The sequence below is a fragment of the Oncorhynchus nerka genome, linkage group LG3, assembly GCF_034236695.1.
Source record: "Oncorhynchus nerka isolate Pitt River linkage group LG3, Oner_Uvic_2.0, whole genome shotgun sequence".
Lineage (NCBI taxonomy): Eukaryota > Metazoa > Chordata > Actinopteri > Salmoniformes > Salmonidae > Oncorhynchus > Oncorhynchus nerka.
The window spans coordinates 53,656,229-53,674,303 of record NC_088398.1 but is presented as its reverse complement, the minus strand read 5'-3'; the positions used below and the strand labels follow the sequence as shown (position 1 = coordinate 53,674,303).

Genomic DNA, 18,075 nt, shown 5'->3' with positions numbered 1-18,075 from the left:
CACCTCTCCTTTTCCCCCTCTCGCTCCATCTCCAACATCCAACCTTCATTCACAAACCCTTCATCACTCTCTCCCATCTCCCTTCATTTTCAACCCCCACTCACAAACCCTTCATCCCTCTCTCCCATCTCCCTTCATTTTCAACCCCCACTCACAAACCCTTCATCCCTCTCTCCCATCTCCCTTCATTTTCAACCCCCACTCACAAACCCTTCATCCCGCTCTCCCATCTCCCTTCATTTTCAACCCCCACTCACAAATCCTTCATCCCTCTTTCCTGTCTCCCGCCATCTCCAACCTACATTCACAAACTCTTAACCTCCTCACCTCTTCTCCCATCTCCCACCTAGAATCACAAACCCCTCTCTCCATCCATGTCAGTGGAACAACATTCCCATCCCTGACTTCTCCTACACCAGTTGTCAAGCCAGAAGATATTGCATGCTCTGTAACTCCCACTTACCACACTATACTGACATGTGGTTGTACGACATTATGCAGCCACAGTCATGCCCTATGTAACATGAAGGCAAAGGTGTAAAGTACTTAAGTAAAAATACTTTCAAGTACTACTTAACCTCTTCAACCTATGGGGGCGCTATGTCATTATTGAATAAAAAGACGTGCCCGTTTTAAGCGCAATATTTTGTCACGAAAGATGCTCGACTATGCATGGAATTGACAGCCTTGGAAAGACAAAACTCTGACGTTTCCAAAACTGCAAAGATATTATCTGTGAGTGCCCCAGAACTAATGCTACAGGCGAAACCAAGATGAAGTTTCATACAGGAAATGCCCCAGATTCTGAAGGCGCTGTGTTCCAATGTCTCCTTATATGGCTGTGAATGCGCCAGGTATGAGCATGCGCTTTCTGTCGTTTCCCCAAGGTGTCTGCAGCATTGTGACGTGTTTGTAGGCATATCATTGGAAGATTGACCATAAGAGACTACATTTACCTGGTGTCCCGCCCGGTGTCCTGTGTCAAAATGATTGCGTAATCTGTAGGTCCATGCGTGTTCCATTTCTTCAGAAGAGAAAGTCAACTGCCACGAAGGATTTTATCGTCGATAGATATGTGAAAAACACCTTGAGGATTGATTCTAAACATCGGTTTGCCATGTTTCTGTCGATATTATGGAGTTAATTTGGAAAAAAGTTCGCGTTTTAATGACTTAATTTTTTTCTTTTTTTTTCTTACCCAAACGTGATAAACAAAACGGAGCGATTAGTCGACACAAATAATGTTTTTTGTAAAAACGGAACATTTGCTATCTAACTGAGAGTCTCCTCATTGAAAACATCTGAAGTTCTTCAAAGGTAAATGATTTTATTTGAATTCTTTTCTGGTTTTTGTGGAAAATGTTGCATGCTGAAAGAGAGGCATAATCCTATGCTAGGCTATCAATACTGTTACACAAATGCTTGTTTAGCTATGGTTCAAAAGCATATTTTGAAAATCTGAGATGACAGTGTTGTTAACAAAAGGCTAAGCTTGAGAGCAAATAGATTAATTTCATTTCATTTGCGATTTTCATGAATAGTTAACGTTGTGTTATGCTAATGAGCTTGCGGATAGATTTACACAATCCTGGATACAGGTTTTTTTTCGTAGCTAAACGTGACGCAGAAAACGGAGCGATTTGTCCTAAACAAATAATCTTTCAGGAAAAACTGAACATTTGCTATCTGAGAGTCTCCTCATTGAAAACATCCGAAGTTCTTCAAAGGTACATTATTTTATTTGAATGCTTTTCTGGTTTTTGTGAAAATGTTGCCTGCTGAATGCTAACGCTAAATGCTATGCTAAATTCTACGTTAGCTATCAATACTGTTACACAAATGCTTGTTTTGCAATGGTTGAGAAGCATATTTTGAAAATCTGAGATGACAGTGTTGTTAACAAAAGGCTAAGCTTGAGAACAAATAGATTAATTTCATTTCATTTGCGATTTTCATGAATAGTTAACGTTGCGTTATGGTAATGAGCTTGAGGCTGTAGTCACGATACTGGATCCGGGATGGCTCGAAGCAAGAAGTTAAGTAGTTTTTTGGGCTATCTATACTTTACTATTTATATTTTGACAACTTCACTACAATATAATTTTAAATGACTACATTTACTTTTGATACTTAAGTATATTTAAAAGCAAATACTTTTAGACATTTACTCAAGTAGTATTTCACTGGGTGACTTTCACTTTTCTATTAAGTTATCTTTACTTTTACTAAAGTAGGAGTTTTGAGTAAATTTTCCACCACTGCATGAAGGAATGTGTGAGTGAGTGGGCTTTGAGCTACAAGCAGTGAGAAGACAAGGCAGAAAGTGTGGTATTCTTGGTACAAATAAGCAAACTGACCAGACCATCACCTCAACGTGAAGCAAAGGAAGCACAGACCAGACTCTCCAGATCAAAAGAAGATAAAAACTCTAAATACTGTACCTGCCTGTAGTACCTACACAGCGACATCTGGCCTATCTGAATGACATGCTCCAAAGGGAAACAAACACTAAAAGAGGAACGCAGATGAAGGAAACAGTCTCTCTTTCTGCTGTTTTATTGTTCCTGTGAGCAGGCCCACTGGTGGAGCAGGCAGTCTACATCACAGAAACATACTTTCAGCAGGGTGTGTGGGTGGGACTCAATCAGAAAATCACATTCCCCTCACCACATTCACTTCCCTCATTCACTCTCCCCTACAGAGAGAGAGGGGTGAGATGGAGAGAGAGAGAAACACAGAGAGAGAAGCGGGGGGTGAGATACTTTCCAGGAAGAAGAGCACTGACGATAGTCTCAGATGTTCAGTGTCCTTGTTGTTTACCCGAGAAGGACAGTGATCCCATCGGAGGGCCCACCTCCTATGTGTGTGCGTGCATGTGTGTGTATGTGTTTGTTAAGATGACAAAGGAGATCTTTAATTTATATACACCCTCCACAACACCAGCTTAGACTCCTATACACACAGAGCTGAGAGCTCTAAGTGTGTGTGTGTGTGCACATTCTATCGGTATCAGGGAAAATTCTTTCGATTTCTGCAGTTTGGCAGAAGTAGCTACTCCTCCATAAAGACAAGAGAGGTGGGCTATAAAAATCAATTCGGACCTTTTGAAGGCATTCCATGGATGTGTTCTGTGCAGGTTAGGTGTCACGCTGGGTTAGGTGTGTGTTGGGCTGGCCAGAAGGCCAGATTGGGAATGTTTAGTTGGACTGTGGTGAAAGAAAGACTTCCCTCTCTTCCTCTCACTCTTTCCTCTCCCCCTACCTCTCCTCCCATCTCTCTCCCCTCCCTCCCTCTCTCTGCTCCTCTTTCTCACTTTCCCTCTCTCCCTCTCCCCTCCATGCTTGCCTGCCCACTAATGGCAATGACAGGTGTTCTCACAGGTGTCTGTTAGAATGGCCTGGGCATGCCCTCAAAGCCACGGAAGCATTAGGCCCCCCCCACCCCACCCCCCACCCCAGCACAGGGAAGAGCTAGGTCTGTCCTACTGATCTTGCCTGCCAGGTGCTTCGTGTTTGTCATGGAAAGCCGAGCTCTGTCACTGTCTCTCTCTCTCTCCATTATAAAAACAAATAAACTTTTATTGGTCGTATACACATTTTTGCAGATGTTATCGCAGGTTCAGCGAAATGCTTATCTCGAGCTCCAAAAGTGCAGTAATAATTTTAAAAAAGGAAAACAAACAAATTAAGAAATATTAGAACGAGCAATGTCAGAGTCCTGAATATAAAAAAATATACATACACCACCATTCAAAAGTTTGGAGTCACTTAGAATTTCTTGTTTTTGTCCATTAAAATAACATCAAATTGATCAGAAATACAGTGTAGACATTGTTAATGTTATAAATGACTATTGTAGCTGGAAACAGCAGATTTGTTTATGGAATATCTACAAAGGCGTACAGAGGACCATTATCAGCTACCATCACTCCTGTGTTCCACTGGCACGTTGTGTTAGCTAATCCAAGTTTATCATTTTAAAAGGCTAATTGATCATTAGAAAACCCTTTTGCAATTATGTTAGCACGGATGAAAACCGTTGTTCTGATTAAAGAAGCAATAAAACGGGCCTTTAGACTAGTTGAGTATCTGGAGCATTAGCATTTGTGGGTTCGATAGCAGGCTCAAAATGGCAAGAAACAAAGAACTTTCTTCTGAAACTCGTCAGTCTATTCTTGTTCTGTTTAATGAAGGGTATTCCATGAGAGAAAATGCCAAGAAACTGAAGATCTTGTACAACGCTGTGTACTACTGTCACGCCCTGATCTGTTTCACCTGTCCTTGTGCTTGTCTCCAACCCCTCCAGGTGTCGCTTATTATCCCCTGCGTATTTATCCCTGTGTTTCCTGTCTCTCTGTGCCAGTTCGTCTTGTTTGTCAAGTCGTTTTTGTATCTCAGCTCCTGCGTTTCCCAGGCTCTCTTTTCTCGTCCTCCTGGTTTTGACCCTTACCTGTCCTGACTCTGAGCCAGTCTGCCTGCCCCTGACCTCGAGCCTACCTATCGTCTTGTACCGTTTGGACTCTGAGAAACAGATGCCTCACAAGTCCTCAACTGGCAGCATCATTAAATAGTACCCGCAGAACACCTGTCTCAACGTCAACAGTGAAGAGACGACTCCGGGATGCTGGCCTTCTAGGCAGAGTTGCAAAGAAAAAGTCATATCTCAGACTGGCCAATAAAAAGAACAGATTAAGATGGGCTAAAGAACACAGACACTGGACAGAGGAACTCTGCCTAGAAGGCCAGCATCCCGGAGTTGCTTCTTCACTGTTGACATTGAGACTGGTGTTTTGCGGGTACTATTTAATGAAGCTGTCAGTTGAGGACTTGAGGTGTCTGTTTCTCAAACTAGACACTAATGTACTTGTTTTCTTGTTCAGTTGATAGTGTGTATATATACAGTACCAGTGAAAAGTTCAGACACACCTACTCATTCCTGAGTTTCTTTATTTTTACTACATTGTAGAATAATAGTGAAGACATCAAAACTATGAAATAACACATGGATTCATATAGTAACCAAAAAGTGTTACACAACTTCAAAGTAGCCACCCTTTGCCTTGATGACAAGAACAGCTCAAATAAGCAAAGCGAAATGAGTCCATCATTAATTTAAGACATGAAGGTAAGTCAATGTGGAAAATTTCAAGACCTTTCAAGTGCAGTTGCAAAAAACATAAAATAGAATTGTATTTGTCACATGCGCCGAATACAACAGATGTAGACCTTACAGTGAAATGCTTATTTAAAAGCCCTTAACCAACAATGCAGATTGAGAAAATACCTAAAAAGAAAAAAAGAAAAAGAATAACAAATAATTAAAGAGCAGCAGTAAATAACAATAGCAGGGCTATATACAAGGGGTACCGGTACAGAGTCAGTGTGCTGAGGCACCGATGACGAGGTAATTGAGGTAATATGTACATGTAGGTAGAGTTATTAAGGTGACTATACATAGATAATAACAGAGTACCAGCAGCGTAGACTGGGGGGGGGGGGGGGGGGGGGGGGTAGCCATTTGGTTAGATGTTTAGAAATCTTATGTCTTGGGGTAGAATATGTTTAGAAGCCTCTTGGACCTGGACTTGACACTCAAGTACCGCTTGCCGTGCGGTAGCAGAGAGAACAGTCTATGACTAGGGTGGCTGGAGTCTTTGACAATTTTTAGGGCCTTCCTCTGACACTGCCTGGTATAAAGGTCCTGAACGCAGGAGGCTTGGCCCCGTTGATGCACTGGGCCGTACCCTCTAACCTCTGTAGTGCCTTGCGGTCGGAGGCCAAGCAGTTGCCATACCAGGCAGTGATGCGACCTGTCAAGATGCTCTCGATGGTGCTGTAAAACCTTTTGAGGATCTGAGGACCCATGCCAAATGTTTTCAGTCTCCTGAGGGGGAATATGTGTTGTCGTGCCCTCTTCACGACTGTGTTGGTGTGCTTGGACCATGTTAGTTTAATGATGATGTGGACGCCAAGGAACTTGAAGCTCTCAACCTGCTCCACTACAGCCCCGTCCATGAGAATGGGGACGTGCTCTGTCCTCCTTTTCATGTATCCACAATCATCTCCTTTGTCTTGATCACGTTGAGGGAGAGATTGTTGTCCTTACACCACACGGTCAGGTCTCTGACCTCCTCCATATAGGCTGTCTCATCGTTGTCAGTGATCAGGCCTACCACTGTTGTGTCATCAGCAAACTTAATGATGGATGGTGTTGGAGTCGTGCCTGGCAGGACAGTCATGAGTGAACAGGGAGTACGGGAGGAGACTGAGCACGCACCCCTGAGGGGCCCCTGTGTTGAGGATCAGTGTGGCGGATGTGTTGTTACCTACCCTTGGGGTAGCCCACCTTGGGGCGGCCCGTCAGGAAGTCCAGGATCCAGTTGCAGAGGGAGGTGTTTAGTCCCCGGGTCCTTAGCTTAGTGATGTGCTTTGAAGGCACTATGGTGTTGAACACTGATCTGTAGTCAATGAATAGCATTCTCACATAGGTGTTCCTTTTGTCCAGATGTGAAAGGGCAGTGGAGTACAATAGAGATTGCATCATCTGTGGATCTGTTGCTGTGGTATGCAAATTAAAATGGGTTGAGGGTTTCTGGGATAATGGCGGTGATGTGAGCCATGACCAGCCTTTCAAAGCATTTCATGGCTACAGACATGAGTACTACGGGTCGGTAGTTATTTAAGCAGGTTACCTTCATGTTCTTGGGCACAGGGACTATGGTGGTCTGCTTCAAACATGTTGGTATTACAGACTTGGACAGGGAGAGGTTGAAAATGTCAGTGAAGGCACTTGCCAGTTGGTCAGTGCATGCTCGGAGTACACGTCCTGGTAATCCATCTGGCCCTGCAGCCTTGTGAATGTTTACCTGTTTAACGGTCTTACTCATATCGGCTGCAGAGAGCGTGATCACACAATCCTTCAGAACAGCTGGTGCTTTCATGCATGTTTCAGTGTTATTTGCCTCGAATCGATCATAGAACTAGTTTAGCTTGTCTGGTAGGCTGTTGTGTCACTGAGCAGCTCTCGGCTGTGCTTCCCTTTGTAGTCTGTAATGGTTTGCAAGAGCCTGCCACATTTGCCGAGCTTCAGAGCCGACGTAGTGCGATTCGATCTTAGTCCTGTATTGACGCTATGCCTGTTTGATGGTTCGTCGGAGGGCATAGCGGGATTTCTTATAAACGTCCGGGTTAGAGTCCCGCTCCTTGAAAGCGGCAGCTCTAGCCTTTAGCTCAGTGCGGATGTTGCCTGTAATCAATGGCTTCTGGTTGGGGTATGTACGTACAGTCACTGTGGGGACGAGATCATCGATGCACTTATTGATGAAGCCAGTGACTGATGTGGTGCCATCAGAGGAATCCAGGAACATATTCCAGACTGTGCTAGCAAAACAGTCCTGTAGTTTAGCATCTGCTTCATCTGACCACTTTTTTATTGATCTAGCCACTGGTGCTTCCTGCTTAAATTTATGCTTGTAAGCAGGAATCAGGAGGATGGAATTATGGTCAGATTTGCCAAATGGAGGGCGAGGAAGAGCTTTGTATGTGTCTCTGTGCGTGGAGTAAAGGTGGTCCAGAGTTTGTTTTCTTCTGGTTGCACATTTAACATGCTGATAGAAATTTTGTAAAACAGATTTAAGTTTCCTTGCATTAAAGTCCCCTGCTACTAGGAGCGCTGCCTCTGGGTGAGCGTAAGCTGTATTTTGCTTATGGCAGAATACAGCTCATTCATTGCTATCTCAGTGCCAGCCTCTGAAAGTGGTGGTATGTAAATAGCTACGAAAAATACAGATTAAAACTCTATGTAGGTAGTATGGTCTACAGTTTATCATTTGATACTCTACCTCAGGCGAGCAACAGCTCGAGACTTCCTTAGATATCGTGCACCAGCTGTTATTTACAAAAATACATAGTCCGCCACCCCTAGTCTTACCAGACACCACTGTTCTATCCTGCCGGTGCAGCGTATAACCAGCCAGCTGTATGTTGATAGTGTCGTCGTTCAGCCACGTCTCCGTGAAGCATAAGGTATTACAGTTTTGAATATCCCTTTGGTCTTTCACGTAGGTCATCTATTTTATTCTCCAGAGATTGCACGTTTGCTCGCAGAATGGAAGGAAGTGGGGATTTATTCGATCACCTACGAATTCTCAGAAGGCAGCCTGCCCTCTGGCCCCTTTTTCTCCGCCTCCTCTTCGCGCAAATTACGGGGATCTGGGCCTGTTCCCGAGAAAGCAGTATATCATTAGCGTCGGCCTCGTTAAAGGAAAAAAATGATTCTGCCAATCCGTGGTGAGTAATCGCAGTCCTGATGTCCAGAAGTTATTTTCGGTCCTAAGAGATTGTAGCGGCAACATTATGTACAAAATAAGTAGAAATATAAGTTACAAACAATGCAAATAAACAAACAAAAAAACACAATCGGTTGGGGGGCACGTCAAACGTCTGCCTTCTTCTCCAGCACCATCTTATTTAATTGTACATATATAATGTGTGTATAGACAGTATGGACAGTATACGAATAGAAATGGTGTTTACAGCAGTATTTATATAGGATGAGCCTTGACTACAATATAGAATATAAATATGAACTGGGTAAAACAGTATGTAAACATTAAAGTGACCAGTGTTCAATGACTCTGTATAGGGTAGCAGTCTCTAAGGTGCAGGGTAGAGTACTGGGAGGCAGCCTGCTAGTAACAGTGACTAAGTTCAGGGCAGGGTACTGGGCCCTATAGTCCTCTAGGCAACACACAGGGTGACTCTAATAGCATCACAGAGAGAGGGAGGGGGGAAAAGCAAGAAAGAGAGAGAGAGAGAGAGAAGGAAAGAAGGAAGGAAATAGGGTGTGTGGGTGGGAGGTAAGGTGGGGGAGAATGAGAGAGTAAGGGAGCTATAGATATAAGAGAGAGAGAAAGGTAGGGATGGTGAGAGGAGGGATGTGGATACAGTGATAATGGTTCTGCTTGGATAAAGACGGGACTTCGATCAAAATGTTTAATGAACAAAAATATATAAACGCAACATGAGTAACAGTTCATATAAGGAATTCAAGTCAATATAAATAAATAAATTAAGCCCTAATCTACGGATTTCACATGACTGGGCAGGAGGCCCACCCACTTGGCAGCCAGGCCCACCCACTTGGCAGCCAGGCCCACCCACTGGGGAACCAGGCCTAGCCAATCAGAATAAGTTTTCCCCACAAAAGGGCTTTATTACAGACAGAAATACTCCTCAGCACCCTCCTCCCAACCCCCTACAGATGATCCCACAGGTGAAGAAGCCGGATGTGAAGGTCCTGGGTTGGCGTGGTGACACGTGGTCTGCGGTTGTGAGGCCGGTTGGACGCACTGCCAAATTCTCTAAAACGACATTGGAAGCAGCTTTTGGTAGAGAAATTAACATTCAATTAATCTAGCAACAGCTCTGGTGGACATTCCTGCAGTCAGCATGCCAATTGCACGCTCCCCCAAAACTTGAGACATAAGTGACCTTTTATTATCCCCAGCACAAGTTGCACCTGTGTAATGATCATGCTGTTTAATCAGCATTTTGATATGCCACACCTGTCAGGTAGATGGATTATCTTGGTAATAGAGAAATTCTCACTAACAGAGATATAAACAAATTTGTGCCCAAAATGATGAGAGAAATAAGATTTTGGGGATTTTTTATTTCAGCTCATGAAACATGGGACCAACAGTTTACATGTTACGTTTATATTTTTGTTCAGTATATGAATATGTCTGCAACACAGAATACTGCTTTGTGGTCGTTCCTTGCTCCAGTTACTTCTCAACCAATCAGTGACTCATTTCAAACTTGAGGATAGATGGTAACGTAGACTGACTTTCACCCCATTTCAATACATGACCTCCATTTCAGGTCTGTGTGATTGTGCAGATTTAGCAGCCAACACTGTGGTCCCCCAGGATTGGGTTGTATCGCTCTCTCCTGCTTTGCAGGGGTAGTTACTGGTTAACAGGCTAACAAGCAGGAGAGGAGAGGAGGGGGAGGGTAGTTTGAAGCAGCATCCTTCCATCTCTTTCATCTGTTTAGGCATACTGGCAGGCTCAGATCCTCTCCTCCTATTAAGTGGGCAGCAGCAATGTTCTGTACTCGTCGATTTGGGCCCTGGCACGCCTAGCGACACCTCCAGTTAGAACAGAACGAAGAGGGAGCCACTTTGTTTATCGCCCAGCTCAAGAAAAGCAAAAAAGGTATGTGTGTCTGTGTGCGTACGTCTGTGTGCATGCCAGGAATGTGGGATATAGATGTTGAAAGATGGGTGTTTGATTCAGGACTGCCAGTAGAGGAACTCAGTTGGTGAAACTCAGATTAAACAAAAGTAAACCCTATGAACCCCAGTCCTCTTCCACATTCAAAAACAAGACAACAAGAGCACCAAAACAAAGCCCACATTGACTTTGGCACACTGGTGGCAGCTGCTCACATATTATGTCACTATGCTGTGACTGTTCTGAAAGAGTACTTTGTCAGAGAATCCCAAGACTGGGTGGTGACACGCTTTCATACACACATCTCAGTGTAGTAGAATAGGTTGTAGTGCTATAGTGCTGTAGAAGCAAGCCAAACATACAGCCTTCCCTCATCTCACTCAACCCCTTTCCTCCTAGTGTTAGGCAGACCTGGGTTCAAATAGTATTCATCTTCTTTCAAATACTTTGAGCGTTCCATCTCGCCGGGCCAGTACAGCTGTAGTATTTGAAAAATGTAGAACTACAGTACTGTACAGTACCAGTCAAAAGTTTGGACACACCTACTCATTCAAGGGTTTTTCTTCATTTGTACTATTTTCTACATTGTAGAATAATAGTGAAGACATCAAAACTATGAAATAACACATATGGAGTCATGGAGTGAAACAAGGGTTAAATGCAAATATATTTATATTTGAGATTCTTCAAAGTAGCTACCCATTGCCTTGATGACAGCTTTGCACACACTTGGCATTCTCTCAATCAGCTTCTTGAGGTAGTCACCTGGAATGCATTTTAATTAACAGGTGTGCCTTGTTAAAAGTTAATTTGTGGAATTTCTTTCCTTTTTAATGCGTTTGAGCCAATCAGTTATGTTGTTACAAGGTAGGGGTGGTATACAGAAGACAGCCTTATTTGGTAAAAGACCAAGTCCATATTATGGCAAGAACTGCTCAAATAAGCAAAGAGAAATGACAGTCCATCATTACTTTAAGACATGAAGGTCAGTCAATGTGGAACATTTCAAGAACTTTGAAAGTTTCTTCAAGTGCAGTCGCAAAAATCATCGAGCGCTATGATGAAACTGGCTCTCATGAGGACCTCCACAAGAAAGGAAGACCCAGTGTTACCTCTACTGCAGAGGATAAGTTCATTTAACTGCACCTCAGATTGCAGCCCAAATAAATGCTTCACAGAGTTCAAGTAACAGGCACATCTCAATGTCAACTGTTTAGAGGATAATCAGTGGGAATCAGGCCTTCATGGTTGAATTGCTGCAAAGAAACCATTACTAATGGACACCAATAAGAGACTTGATTGGGCCAAGAACCACGAGCAATGGATATTAGACCTTTAGTCTGATGAGTCTATATTCCAACCGCCGTGTCTATGTGAGACGCAAAGTAGGTGAACAGGTGATCTCCGCATGTGTGGTTCCCAGCATGAAGCGTGGAAGAAGTGGTGTGATGGTGTGGGATTGCTTTGCTGGTTACACTGTCTGTGATTTATTTAGAATTCAAGGCACACTTAACCAGAATGGCTACCACAGCATTCTGCAGCGATACGCCATCCCATCTGGTTTGCGTTTAGTGGGAATATAATTTTTTTCCTACAGGACAATGACCCAACACACCTCCAGGCTGTGTTAAGGGCTATTTGACCAAGAAGTAGAGTGATGGTGCTGCTTCAGATGACCTGGCCTCCACAATCACCTGACGTCAACCCAACTGAGATGGTTTGAGACGAGTTAGACCACAGGAAAAGCAGCCAACAAGTGCTCTGCAGATGTGGGAACTCCTTCAAGGCTGTTGGAAAAGCATTCCTCATGAAGCTGGTTGAGAGAATGCCAAGAGTATGCAAAGCTGTCATCAAGGCAAAGGGTGGCTACAATGTATAAAATAGTTAAAATAAAGAAAATCCCTTGAATGAGTAGGTGTGTCCAAACTTATGACTGGTACTGTATTTGAACCCAAGGTGTTTAGTGTGTCTGATGTACACTATCAAGCTCTACAACTTTTAGACCGGTCCCACATCACCACATGACCCTTCAGTACAGTAGGCCCACTGTAAACTCAATTGGTAGAGCATGGCTCTTGCAGCGCCAGAGTTGTGGGTTCGATTCCCACGGGGGACCAGTACGAAAAAAGTAAGTCGCTAAATGACTAAAATGTCAATGTAAAATGTAACAGTAGCTACCTCCATAAAGACATCACATTACCATGGAGACATGCCTCTCTTCTCCACCCACCTGAGAACGGACTGAAGTAGAGAGAAACAGGCACGCACACAGGCAGGCAAGGATACACGTCAACACAGACACACACACACACACACCACACACGTATAGTATATGCACACACACACACAAACACTCATGCACACAATTAATCATACTCTTTCTCCATCCCACCCCATTCGAGGAGCTGAAAACACTCCAGTCCCAAAACCACAGAATCAATAACAGCAAGCCAACGCTGTCTGACTGCTGCCAGGAAAGTTAAAGAGAGGAGCAGCAGACCAGAGGAGTAGAGAGAGGAGTACAGGAGAAGAGAGGCAGGTCTGGGAGCCCAGTAAAAGAGGAACACTGGCTGCGGACGAATGAGCGTGGGTTGTTATCCACCAGTGGACCACACACACACGCACACACACAGGGATAGGGGAGAGGAAGAGGTGGGTTGGAAGCTCAGCTTACCTGGATGAGAGACACATTGTTGAGGCTCAATCTGAAGAGAAAGTTTCTGTGTAGAATCAATAGAGAGGGGAAAAACAGTCAGTTTAAAACAGTTATAAACTTAATAAACACTTAGTTTATGTGGCAATTACGTGTGTTTTTTTTCTTACAGTGAGTTCAACTCAGGGCACTGATATTTTGTAGTCACATAAGAACTCTCTGAAACTTGAAGTTGTTTCAAATACTCCAGCTGCCAATTCCACACCAGGCCCTATCCAACAAGCCTCAAAAGACTATATATTACAGTGAAGGCTCCTCAGAGGAAGAAGGGGAGGACTATCCTCCTCAGTGAATTTCATAAAAATAAAAATATTGAAACTACACTAAATATATTCACATCACCAAATAGTTGATAAAAACACACTGTCTTGCAATGAATATCTACTGTATCCTCAACAGCACTCTGTAGGGTATCACCATGGTGTAGCCGGAGGACAGCTAGCTTCTGTCCTCCTCTGGGTACATTGAATTCAATACAAAACCTAGGGAGCTCATGGTTCTCAACCCCTTCCATAGACTTACGCAACAATTATTACAACTTTCAGAGGACACCCATCAATCTGTCAGAGCTCTTGCAGCATGAGCTGACATGTTGTCCACCCAATCAAAGGATCAGAGAATTAATCTAGTACTGAAAGCATAAGCTACAGCCAGCTAGCACGGCAGTGCATAAAAAGTGTTGAGTAGTTGACTCAGAGAGAGAAAGACAATAGTTGAACAGTTTCGAATAAATTCATTTGTTTAAAAATGAAGGAGAAGCAAGAGAGAGAGAGCTAGCTGTATTTCATAGTATTTTTTCACTTTCACTTAGTTAGCAAATGCAACTCAAACGGAGATATAAGCTATGTTAGCTAGCTGGCTATGGCTAGCCAACACTGGAAGTCTTCCAAGTCAAGGTAAGCATTTGATTTTATTAATTTATTATCACTGGGACCACCGGTGCAACTGCTAAACTGCATACTGACTGTACAGCATGATTGTAGCTGGTTTCGTAATGCATTAGTTCTAGATATGTTGACCATGACATTGATCAGGGGTTTATCCATTCAAACAGATTCTGTTGAAAAACATTGCTTAAATGGAACGAAAAGGGGATAAACATACCTGAATTTGTCCAATAGAAACTCTCTATTGCAACTGTTGGACTAATGATTACATCCTAGATCAGCTAGATGCCGGCAAGAGTGTGCAAGGTGGTATTGAATGTGTCACTTTCACCTTGATTACTCTAATATTTCTCTCGACCTGTGCACCTACGTTGTAAACTTTCATTCATAGGCTAGGTTGTAGCAATCTCATGATGGGTATAGGGACAATTAGAGTATCATGTAGTAGCCTGAACCTATCGATGTTACATTGAGCAGGGTGAATGGAATATGACAGCCATGCTCATTAAAAAAAACATGACACGTATACATGATTATCACTTTTAAATGATTCATCTCCAATTTTCAGCAGCAGTGCAGTATTGGGCCAGGCAGAGTGTTTTGCATAAGGGTACATTAACACATGTATAAGAGATCAATGAACAAATGAATAAGGGATAAATTAATGAATGAATAAGGGGTAAATTAACAAATTAATAAGGGATAAATGAACACATGAATAAGGAGTAAATTACCTCATGAATAAGGAATAAATGAACACATGAATAAGGGATAAATGAACAACTGAATAAGGAATAAATGAACAACTGAATAAGGAATAAATGAACACATGAATATGGGATAAATAAACACATGAATAAGGGATAAATGAACACATGAATAAGGGATAAATGAACAACTGAATAAGGAATAAATGAACAACTGAATAAGGAATAAATGAACACATGAATAAGGGATAAATGAACAAATGAATAAGGGATAAATGAACAACTGAATAAGGAATAAATGAACACATGAATAAGGGATAAATGAACACATGAATAAGGGATAAATGAACAACTGAATATGGGATAAATGAACACACGAATCAGGGATACGTTAAGGAATGCATTCTTACCTTGCCCCCACTATCAACTCATTCCTGGTCAGGTCAAGGGTCAGTTGAGAGTAGTCTCTCACATCCGGGTGGGAGAATATAGTGACCCAAGGACTCAGGGCTGAAAGAGAGGAATAAAGTAGGGAATGAGAGAGGTTTAAAAGGAATCACAAAATTATAAATTACAATTAAGGAATCACCAAATTAAAAGGAATCACACAGGGCAGAGACTCAGGGGGAATGCTAATATGGTATGAATCTGAACTAACTCATTCAATCGAATTGATTAAAACAGTAGAATTATTTATCTGGTTAAAAATCAACAAAGAGGCTATCTTAACCGATCTTAAACATCTTCCTCTGTGCAGCATACATTCACTCCTCAGTCACCCTACTTCAATGAAAATAGTTTCTCCATTCTAGAGGGGGAGATTAGTCACTTTCAGGCCCAAGACAATGTACTGGTCAATGCTAGAACAGCAGAAGAACTAGACACTATTAACAGTCATGGGGATGAACACCTACCGAGAAGCAACAACCTTTCCCTTCCCACATGAGTCTTCAAAATTCCCAGGTAAGAAGTTTTAGGTTGTAGTTATTATAGGAATTATAGGACTATTTCCCTCTATACTATTTGTATTTCATTAACATTTGACTATTGGATTGCTAGTGTAACAGTATAGCCTCCGTCCCTCTCCTCACTCCTCCCCGGGCTCGAACCAGGAACACAACGACAACAGCCACCCTCGAAGCAGCGTTACCCATGCAGGGCAAGGGAAACAACCACTGCAAGTCTCAGAGCGAGTGACGTTTGAAACGCTACTAGCCAGCCATTTCAATTTAGTTACACCAGCCTCATCTCGGGAGTTGATAGGCTTGAAGTCATAAACAGCGCAATGCTTGACGCACAACGAAGAGCTGCTGGCAAACGCACGAAAGTGCTGTTTGAATGAATGTTTACGTGCCTGCTTCTGCCTGCCACCGCTCAGTCAGATACTTAGATATGTATGTTTGTATGCTTGTATGCTCAGTCAGATTATACGCAACGCAGGACACGCTAGATAATATCTAGTAATATCATGGACCATGTGTAGTTAACTAGTGATTATGATTGATTGATTGTTTTTTATAAGATAAGTTTCATGCTAGCTAGCAACTTACCTTGGCTTACTGCATTCGCGTAACAGGCAGTCTCCTTGTGGAGTCCAACAAGAGGCAGGTCGTTATTGCGTTGGACTAGTTAACTGTAAGGTTGCAAGATTAGATCCCCCGAGCTGACAATGTGAAAATCTGTCATTCTGCCCCTGAACGAGGCAGTTAACCCACCGTTCCTATGCCGTCATTGAAAATAAGAATGTGTTCTTAACTGACTTGCCTAGTTAGATAACGATTAAATAAAGGTGTAACATTTTTTTTTATAGTGAATTTAAAAAATACAAATCGGCAAATCGGTGTCGAAAAATACCGATTTCCGATTGTTATGAAAACTTGAAATTGGCCCTAATTAATCGACCATTCCGATTAATTGGTCGACCTCTAGATGAAACAAGAGAATAGTTCCCTCAGTCAGCTGGTTCTGAGGCTCAGTTCACTAACCCAAACCAACACCATAGAGCCTCAGGACAACACTCAGAAAAATTGGCTTCCTGTAGCACTAATTTCAATAAGTTTTGGGACACTGGAAAGTCCATGGAGAATAAGAGCACCTCCTCCCAGCTGCCCATGGCACTGAGGACAGGAAACACCGTCACCACCGATAAATCTACGATAATCGATCATTTCAATAAGCATTTTTCCACAGCTGGCTATGCTTTCCACCTGGCTACCCCTACCCCGGCCAACACCTCAGCACCCCTGCAGCAACTTGCCCAACCCCCCCACCCGCATCTCCTTCACCCAAATCCAAACAGCTGTTGTTCCGAAAGAGCTGCAAAATCTGGATCCCTACAAATCAGCTGGGCTAGACAATCTGGACCCTCTCTTTCTAAAATTATCTCCCGAAATTGTTGCAACCCCTATTACTAGCCTATTCAAACTCTATTTCGTATCATCTGAGATCCCCAAAGATTGGAAAGCTGCTGTGGTCATCCCCCTCTTTAAAGGGGGAGACACCTTAGACCCAAACTGCTATAGACCTACAACAATCCTGCCCTGCCTTTCTAAAATCTTTGAAAGCCAAGTTAATAAACAGATCACCGACCATTTCGAATTCCACCGTACCTTCTCCACTATGCAATCTGGTTTCCGAGCTGGTCATGGGTGCACCTCAGCCACGCTCAAGGTCCTAAACGATATAATAACCGCCATCGATAAAAGACTGTACGTCTTTATCGACCTGGCCAAGGCTTTCGACTCTGTCAATCAGTGCATTCTTATCGACAGACTCAACAGCCTTGGATTCTCAAATGACTGCCTCACCTGGTTCACCAACTACTTCTCAGATAGAGTTCAGTGTGTCAAATCGAAGGGCCTGTTGTCCGGACCTCTTGCAGTCTCTATGGGGGTGCCACAGGGCTCAATTCTCGGGCCAACTCTTCTCTGTATAAATCAATGATGTCGCTCTTGCTGCTGGTGATTCTCGGATCCACCTCTACGCAGATGACACCATTCTGTATACATCTGGCCTTTCTTTGGACAGTTAACAAACCTCCAAACGAGCTTCAACGCCATACAACACTCCTTCCATGGCCTCCATCTGCTTTTAAATGCTAGTAAAACTAAGTGCATGCTCTTCAACCGATTGCTGCCCGCACCCTCCCTCCCGCCCGACCAGCATCACTACTCTGGATGGTTCCGACTTAGAATATGTGGACAACTACAAATACCTAGGTGTCTGGTTAGACCGTAAACTTTCCTTCCAGACTCACATTAAGCATCTCCAATCCAAAGTTAAATCAAGAATCGGCTTCCTATGTCGCAACAAAGCCTCCTTCACTCATGCCGCCAAACATACCCTTGTGAAACTGACTATCCTACCGATCCTTGACTTTGGCGATGTCATTTACAAAATAGCCCCAAACACTCTACTCAGCAAACTGGATGTACTCTATCACAGTGCCATCCGTTTTATCACCAAAGCCCCATATACTACCCACCACTGTGACCTGTATGCTCTCGTTGGCTGGCCCTCACTACATCTCCG

The 18,075-nt window shown here is 43.1% G+C and overlaps 1 protein-coding gene across 4 annotated transcripts in view; it reads right to left on the bottom strand.

Moving 5' to 3' along the window:
* The window catches only part of sema5ba (sema domain, seven thrombospondin repeats (type 1 and type 1-like), transmembrane domain (TM) and short cytoplasmic domain, (semaphorin) 5Ba), a 233,209-nt gene that overhangs the window by 119,295 nt on the left and 95,839 nt on the right, over positions 1-18,075 (bottom strand). For all 4 annotated transcript variants that reach the window (XM_029636696.2, XM_029636702.2, XM_029636710.2 and 1 more), the window contains 2 exons: positions 14,955-15,054; positions 12,912-12,957 (listed from right to left, as the gene is read on the bottom strand). In XM_029636696.2, coding sequence (XP_029492556.1) covers positions 12,912-12,957; positions 14,955-15,054 — 146 coding nt within the window. The remainder of the gene's footprint in view (positions 1-12,911; positions 12,958-14,954; positions 15,055-18,075) is intronic.